The sequence below is a fragment of the Myzus persicae genome, unplaced genomic scaffold (assembly GCF_001856785.1).
Source record: "Myzus persicae strain clone G006 unplaced genomic scaffold, MPER_G0061.0, whole genome shotgun sequence".
Lineage (NCBI taxonomy): Eukaryota > Metazoa > Arthropoda > Insecta > Hemiptera > Aphididae > Myzus > Myzus persicae.
The window spans coordinates 572,177-581,291 of NW_019100714.1; the positions used below are offsets into that span (position 1 = coordinate 572,177).

Here is a 9,115-nt window from a genome sequence, read left to right on the forward strand (position 1 = left end):
CATTATTTATAAGTTATAACATATATAAATAGTAACTTTTTATCTATTTATTATTATTAAATAATAATTGAATACAAAGATTTATATTAAAATGTTGGATCAAATACAAATTAAATGTAGTTAATTGTATTTGACTATTTTTTTTTCATTTTATAGTGAAAACAGTATCGAATTACTTTTTGAGGAGTATCTATGAACAAAATATTATACCTACTATATTATATTATTTATTTATTACGAAAGTTACTTTATTCTGATATGATTCATTTATTAGTCTCAAATTTAAATAGAGTTAATCTGTGGTTGCGAAAAAATATTTATATTATTATCAAATTTTGATTTGCTACATTACAGTACAAACATCTTTGGCATCTTATGTTATTTCGGCATAACATCCCATACAGTCAATATTATAATTTATATTATTTTGATCTATAATATATTTATCTCATAATTAAGTATGATACTTCACGCTTAAGATTTCCATCGGCAGGTAAGAAGGTTTTACTCAAAAGGTTCTGCAATCTATCCATCTTAAATTTTTTATGTGATTAAATGAAATATAATATTCTTAAATTCTGTCTTGGAGGGTCCTTTGATAGGTTAGGCATATCTCATCATGTAGTTATTCCGTTATTTCATATTCACTTTTCACCTTGCATTGTAAGGATTTATAGTAAATAAAAAAACTGGAAAAGCGTTATAATTTTTTTTTTATTACCTATTTCATACATAATACATAAAAAGCATCAAATTCAAAAATCCCAATACAACTGCACTTAATTGCAAAGTTGTTTTTGGGCTTACATATATTATGGTAACTTATCATTATACATAATATAAATTGTACACACTAAATTTGATATAATATTAAAAATCAGTCAGGTTCCCAAAGTTGAGAAAATTAATTTCATTAATTTTGAATTTTTACTACGAGAACGTTATTGCTTTTCAACACTAACGTCTGCAATTTACATACTACACAACTCAAATTATAAAATTCATTAAGAAGATAATATTATAATTATATTATACATTTTAAAATTATTAAAAACAAAAACAACTTTATTTAAACAATAATAAGATGTCCAATGCTAAAGTGGTCAAAGTTGAAAGTAGGGTATGTAAGTTAATAATGAGTATAGCTTATACTAAGTTCCCATATGGTAAAACTTAAAACAATGTAAAAAAAATCAGTTAGACTAATTTTGAATAACGTTATAAGTTAAAATATAACTTATAATATTAGAAAACTACTCTAACCTAACCTACGGTGATTAAATAAAAACCAATAAAAAATTGGAAATATTTAAAGCTAAATGTAAAATTAACTAAGATTTAATGAAAGGCCTGGTATCGTTCGAATGTATGATTATTTTTTAATAGGTTTACTAACTAACAAGTTAAGATTCACTTGGTCGAATAAGATATATGATAAATTCTGCAAAGGTTTGGTTTCCTTTTCATGCAAATGGTTAATGTATCCATTTAAGTGAAATCAATAAAACAATTATTCATTTAATTATTCATACTTCATTCTACATTTGATAGAGTTTAATATCACATTGCGATGAATACCGTTTGCAATTCCGCACTTGTATGCTAGCTGATCATCCGTTATAAACCTAAGACATAATATCATCGACAGTGAATTAATATATTCAAATTTAAAACTAAATTAACAATTTTGATCATAAGACATAACCAAAATGAATTAATATTGATTTATTCAATCATCTAAATTGATAATACATTTAAAAAAATATTTTTGGTAAATAATAATAACGAAAAAATCTAACCTGATCGATTCACTGTCGAACCCAGCACTCAAAATATTATACGTATAAACTGAAAACTCTGATCCAATCGATTGTAAAAATGACTTTAAATTGGTCGAATCTATACAGCTATAATCGGCCAACTGTTTTAACTTGTGTAATTCTCTCATAAATCTAGAAATAGTAAAGACAAAATATAAGTAAGTATTTTGTAGTGGTAAATTTTACTATTCTACTAATGTTTCAAATGTTGCGTTGATGATTCAAAATAAATAAAAATGAATTGGAAAAAAATGTCGATACCTAAAAACGTATTTCTGAATAATGTGGATAGTAACATAGCACTGCAAAGAAATTAATTGTATTTATGTTATTATAAATTTTAAAATTTAAAATTTAAACTCTAATACTGTATATATTTGCAACGAAAAACAAATCATAAAATTGAGTATTAAGAACACAAGCACTGTAAATATTTGTAAAAATAACAATAAGTAGGTAATACGTTTTGATTCAATTTTGTGTATCGGTATAAATTAGTTTGGTGGACATTTATACAGTACACATGTCACATAATATCAAAATACGTTGAGGTGTTGGCCACGGGCTTCACAGAACCCCCCTTCTGTGAAGTCTGTGGCCAACACCTCACCGACAAGCACATCTTGACTGAATGTCATGTTTATGACCAGGAGCGAATGGACCTCAACTTGACTGAAACCCTCGACTCAACTCTCGGACCACAACCTGATCAGAACGAAAAAACGCTTAAATTTCTTAAACTATTAAAATTATATAGTATATAATCTAAATTGTTATTAAGTATTGCGAACTAATGACCTTTGCTGCCGAGTTGTTGTTTTTAAGATCAATAAAAAAAAAAAACAACACGTTGATTTCCTTGTAAAGACCAATTTGATTGCAAATTTTTCTAACATTTTATGTGCCAAAAATTACCTCATTTTTTTTTATTTTTCCTGTATGTCATTAAATTATGAAATAAATATACATAATACATTCACATAAGTTAAAATAAAAATTATGGTTTTACAATTTATATTTAAAACTAAAATATTTTAATTTTTCGCTTTTTGTAATCGATATTTTTGAAAACAGATTTTAATCGGAAGTCACATCAAACCTTTACATTTGTTTGAAGTTTGTTTATTTCACACGAAAATAAAAAAGTGATCTAGAGCACTTTTGTGCAGCCAAGCCTATTAATAAAATCAATAGTGTACCAACCTTTTTCGCATAATTCCGTTGGGTATCCCAAAGCGTTCTTTCAAGCATTCTTCGGTCACCATCAACAGCCAATCGCCATCCGCAAAGTTAATCTTGTCGTTCACCAAGCCGGCCCATTCTCCGAAACCAATACTTTTGGTCCACTGGACGACGTCTTCGACCTTCCACAGCGGAACTTTCTGGCTGAGCGGCCGCGGAACTCGTTCGCCGATACTCCGCAACGCTTGTGCCGCTAACCCGGAAGTCACGTCGTCGATGGAACCGGCCAACTTCATCAACGGTTCTACGGCGCCGATAGTCCTGAAAGTTCCTGCTATGTCGCCGTGACGAAGCTCACTCGAAGAAACGGCTTCGGCGCAAAAATGGAAGGCAGCCAATGTGTATGCCTCACGGCGGTCGCAGCTCAAAACCGGGACGAGACACTGCAGCCAACGCCGCCCTTGGCCTAAGACAGGACCGACTAGGGCACCGATTTCGACGAGATCCGCTGGAACGTGTGTGGTTACGAAGGGGTCGATCAGATCCAGGGTATCGCAGTTGGCCATGGCCGCCTCGATGGTCCTGTCGGCCGCCAATACGGCTGTGGCCAGCAGGGCGTAATATTTGACACTATTGTCCTGGTTGAACGCCAACGTAAACAGCCAGGTGTGTGCATGATGACGGACCATCTGATCGTGAACGTCAGTGCCTCCGTACATCGATAAATTTGCAAGTGCACGAGCGCAATTTCGCAGGGTTACGATATCTCGACTCTTGCATTCCGCCAAAAGTACGTCTAACCCGTGCAGTTGGATAACACGCATACACGTACTTTCACTGTGTTCGAATAATTTTGCTAGTAAACCTGTAAGGCATAAAGCAACAGTTTCATTTAGTAAACGTAGGTATCACTTGAATAATTAAAATGATAAAAATTGTCGAAGGAGAGAGAATATCATGTAGTAATCAATTATCCATAATACAATATGCTTTTGAACGTGCGTACATTACAGTACATCTGCATTATACAGGTGTATAATGCTAGCTAGCCCTGTACTGACAATTACGAATACAACAAAAAACAAATTAGCCTAATAGGTACAAATACAAACATTTTTGGAACTTGATTTAAGAAGATATATAGGTATTTTATTTTTTTTAAGTCGTACATTATACATTGAAACCTTCCCCGAGACTTGGCCAAACCCTGAGTGAAAACTTTTCTAAAATTCGTTAAGCACTTTTCGAGATATTCGAGTACATACAAAAAAAGGGCTTAAAAATGCCAACTCTATATTATGATTCAAACTTTGTTCAATTCAATTCCATCATTTGATTTTTGATATAGTTGTACAATCTGACTTCACCCGGGAAAAAAATAATTAATTTATACAAAATACAAAATATTCCGTCGTATATCCCGCGCTTCTTTATTTATTTATTTTTGTTTATCGCGGATACGCAGATATACAGTGGATTGGATACAATGTGCCACCCGGTGGTTTTTGATATAGCTTTATAACCTGACTTTTCACTGAAAAAAAATATCAATTAATAGTTTAATACAAAATATAGTATAATTCTATTATTTGTATTATTGTTGAATCTCGATTTTGATGTAACCCAGTTCAGATTGTAATACGCCAAGGTAAAATATGAAAGAACCTTCGGGTGAGTGTACTTCCCCCGGTGTTTTACTCAGTTTCCCGTAAATAATGCCACCACCCTTTTGATTCAAAATTTGTGTTAAATTCGTTACTTTATCAAATCTCTGTGTTTTTGAGATTGAAATTCAAAATGGATAAAAAAAATATATGTTTGCATAAAATATTACCAGTGCTGACTTTCGATTGGTTGGCAGTTCTCTTCTTTTGGTACGCGTGCACCACATGCATGATTTTAATCAGACCGTGATTCACCACGTAGTCCAGATTTCCTGGGTCGAGACATTCCACCAATAACATGGCGCTGGAGTATTGGAGTCTCGGGTCTTCGGACACACAGTTTTCTATCAACAAATCCGTTCCACCACAATCCCTGAACCTGTTACGCAGCAAATTATTGAGCTCAAGAAAAGACGACGTCAGGCACAACAAGTTCAACAGTTTGTTGAGCACAGTCGGTCTTTGGGCATCGGTGAACTTGCCGGCAACGAGCCCTTTTACTGCGTTTTCCACGAACAGCAAATACTTGTTTACGGCTTTTTCCACATCCCTCGGATGCATGGTATCCCTTATCCGGTCCAGATCATCGAAGTTGGTGTTTAACAGATAGTTGTCAGTCCTGATTTCGGCATGAGTTTTTATCACCAACACCGGTGAATCAGTCTGTGTAACCTAAAACCAACAGCGTTAGCAAAAGTTAGCAACAGTCGATCACCGAGACGGACATATTATTTTCGGGAAATAAAAATTAAATATATCGGAAGATTACTTGATGAGTAATGCAGCCAGCAGCATCTCCAAAGAGCGCAGTCGCCCGATTATCGTTTGTATTGAATGTAAAACTCAACTGTGGTGGCTTAATACTTGGCGATGAAATCATTTGTCTCTGCTGCAACGCGCCTGGAGCCATGGTTATCTTGGTTGGTAAATAAAGTCCCTTCAAACACTATTCAATATAGGGTATTACTTAAATGATTTAAGAGTTGTAAACTGGGAAATACACTAGGTACTATAAATTAGTTATCAACCGATCACTGTTGTATAGGGTTAACTACGTGTATTTTTGTGCATTAAAGTGTATTAGAATATAGTTATAAAAACTCTACATGCACGTGAAAATAAATAATAATAGAAACGAATGATTCACTCGTAAAAACCCTAATAACAATAATTACGAAACGAGCATTGAACGATTGAACAAATCCGAATAACTACACTATATTAAATAATATGTACTTGTCACATAAATAGTTTCTACCTACTAAGTGAAAATATAATAAAGTGATATTTCCAAATGACCGAATCGGCGTGTATATCAGTACGTGATGTAGCATTAACTACACAATCTGTAATAATAATTAGTAGGTACCTACATTGTATACATATATTATGTATCACCATAATTGTTCTCACGTCTATAAGCTAGCTAACGAAAAACATATAGGTATATATAATAAGGTTAACTTCTGATAACATTATAACTCACACTACTATTTGTATACTGAATTAAAAATGAACAAATGACTTAAAAAAAAATACTCAAATAATCCCAAAATACAATTTCTACCATATATATTTGAGAAATACACAAAAAAAAAATATTATTTTAAATTCGATCAAATGTTTTCTCATGAATATTTACAAGTAAATAAAGAGTTAATAAGAACTTTTGTTTTCAATTTATAAACATTTCATAGGTAATAATATTGTTTTCAAATAGTTGTCACTAATATTTACTTTATTCTGCTTTATCTAGTATTTTAATTCATATTTCAAATATGATATATTATTAAGAAATATTTAATACATACCTCTCTAAATCGAGCTAAAAGATTCTTCTTTTTTAGCACAACAACACAGATATTTTAATGTTTGATTTAAGTAAGTTCACCAGTTTTCAAATGTCGATTTTTTTGAGTAAAATAATATAAGAAAAATAAATCGACGACGTGCATCGCACTGGCCGAATAATATGTATAACATGTTTTCCACAAAACTCTATTTATATTGACCACGATTTTGAAAATGAATTAGGAATATCGTTCTTTACAGCGATTGTCACGAACCTATCGGCCGCGGGCAGGTATTACCTATCATGAGCACAGTCGTGGCGTGATAAAGTTATGTAAGGGAGGGGGGCTATACTCTCCTTAACCTCTCTCCCTCATTCTACTCCTATGTTCTTGATCAAATATTAAGATGTGTTCACAAAATTTGATAAATAGTTATTGAAATACCATATCAGCACCAACTCGCCCTCTGATATTTCAAATGTACCCAAGTAACCCGGGGGGGGGGAGGTTACTCCACCCCCCATATGAAATTTAAAATTTAAAAATGTAAGTATTAAGCACGGTAAATACTTTAAGTAAATAAATATTGGTGACAAAATGAATGGTTTAAATGTAACTGATCGTAGCAACTGACCGACAATAAGTAAGGCCAAGCGTACTGTAAGTAACGAAAATAAATACTCAATAATACAGCAACAGTGGGATGAGTGGGAATGAAAAACCGTATTGTTTAGATAGGTTCCTAAATAAACTAGGCAGTGTTGATCAAACTGATGGTGGGAGAGAGGGATGGACCCACCCTCGTGACCTTTTTTCAAAATATTTATAATAGGTAACTTAAATTTAGATATAAAACGGTAACCATAGATTATATTTTGAATGCATTTTGGAAATCATCAACTTGACGAAATCATACGTCCACCACTGACACTAGGTGTTTAAAAAATACCTCCTTATATCTTTATGATTATAATGATATTAATGCTATCCAACAAATTTTTAGTTTTAACTTTTTTATAGGTCTTAACACGTCTTTGTATAAACATTAAACATCATCTACATTGTATTTAGAATATAATATCAAATTTAAATTTAAATATCTTTAGTTATCCTTTTTGGAGTTGCTCTGAGAGATCCAGTACCCTTGTATCCCCGCGCTTAAATACGCCACTGAATATAAGTAAGAAGGAAATGGAGGAAAATATCAAGTAGCACTTGTGTTTGCACTAATATTTTTTTTAAATTCTAACTTACATAGAAAATTAAAATAAACGCTACCTAACCAAATACTAATATGAACAAAATATTTTACTGGGTAATATGATAGTTAAAAATTAACTTAAAAGAAAATATTAAAAACAATTTAAGTCAATTTTTAGTTAACGTAGTATCAAATGAGTAAATTAATTAAAACATCAAATTAGAAGTTTAGTTTAATAATAATAAAATTAATAAAATTACTTTACTTTTTTATGTTCTCGCTACAGTTGTCACTGCGTAAGTTTTATCATTCTCGTGTTTATGAGGAAGTCAGTTTAAACACACCCCCTAGACCTCCTTCTAACCAGAAATATTAAACTGGTTGAAAATATAACATATGTCAACAATCTAAATTGCAAATAAATTTTTTGCAAATTGGAAATCACATAACATTAGTTTTTCTTTTTAAATCGAAAATTAATGTTTGAAATGTTATTTTTTATATATGGTCTTCGAAGAAATTACGATTTCAATTATTTATAATGCTTAACGCACAAGTGTGCTATATTAATAGCTGTACATTTTTATTTTACAAATTTGCGTTATCCATACGCGTATGATAACATATCAAATTCCTACCTACCATACAATTATTGTAGTTACATAGTGGGTACCTATATTATTAAATTCAGTTTATTTTACACTATAAGTGAATACTATATTACTGAAATGGCGCCATAGTTATTAATAATCATTGATAATAGTTATCGTCAAATTTTAATGTCGACATTTGACGAAATCAGTTATTGAAAAACAAAGGTTTTTACTTTTTAGTTATTTTATTGTAATTGAAAAATATTAATCGCAATTCGTGAACATTATGACGTATATTATTACATTCAACATGCAATAGAATTTTCAAAATGTATTTGCTATATCTACCACGAACTTATTCATTTTGTTCTACAGAACTCAGTATTGAGTTGAAATTTGAAATGTCCTTCACATTAATCTACACTTGAAATCTCTAATACAATTATACTGCAGAGTAACTTCCTCAAAATGTTTTGGTTATCTTTTCTTCGTCATTAACAAAAAACAGAGAATAGATTAATATCAACTAATTACTTAAGTACCAACACGATCAAATTTGCTACTTACCAGACACAATGATTAATTTTGAAAGTTACACCAAAATATATACCAACTACAAAACATGATTGACGGGAGTTTGAAAAAATTGAAAAAATATATATCTTTTGTATAGCTATGCTAAGAACAATTATATTTAATTTCTAAAATATAACGATGATAAAAATAAATCATTATCGTCACGCTCGTCGAATATTACGCAGTAAATAAATAATCGTTTTGTTTAAATAGGTATGCACAAGACAAAGCAAGTTAACTATTTTCTTTTTAACTTGTTAAGTTAGGTTAATATAGACAAATGTAA

At 31.2% G+C, this 9,115-nt stretch overlaps 1 protein-coding gene across 1 annotated transcript; it reads right to left on the reverse strand.

The window, feature by feature from the left end:
* Window positions 1-694: 694 nt before the first annotated feature.
* LOC111042607 (sterile alpha and TIR motif-containing protein 1-like) lies at window positions 695-6,739 on the reverse strand. Its single transcript, XM_022327269.1, has 6 exons — window positions 6,478-6,739; window positions 5,436-5,612; window positions 4,837-5,338; window positions 3,024-3,867; window positions 1,800-1,952; window positions 695-1,625 (listed from the first exon to the last, which is right to left on the reverse strand). Exons 2-6 carry the CDS (start codon window positions 5,574-5,576, stop codon window positions 1,523-1,525), a joined length of 1,743 nt encoding a protein of 580 aa, XP_022182961.1. The 5' UTR covers window positions 5,577-5,612; window positions 6,478-6,739; the 3' UTR covers window positions 695-1,522.
* Window positions 6,740-9,115: the final 2,376 nt, after the last annotated feature.

Coding starts and splice junctions, on each gene's coding strand:
- LOC111042607 (XM_022327269.1), bottom strand. CDS start 5,576: ATGGCTCCAGGCGCGTTGCAGCAGAGACAAATGATTTCATCGCCAAGT. Junction 3,868..4,836: donor CCAATCGAAAGTCAGCACTG/GTAATATTTTAT, acceptor TATGCCTTACAG/GTTTACTAGCAAAATTATTC. Junction 1,953..3,023: donor AACGGAATTATGCGAAAAAG/GTTGGTACACTA, acceptor TACTATTTCTAG/ATTTATGAGAGAATTACACA.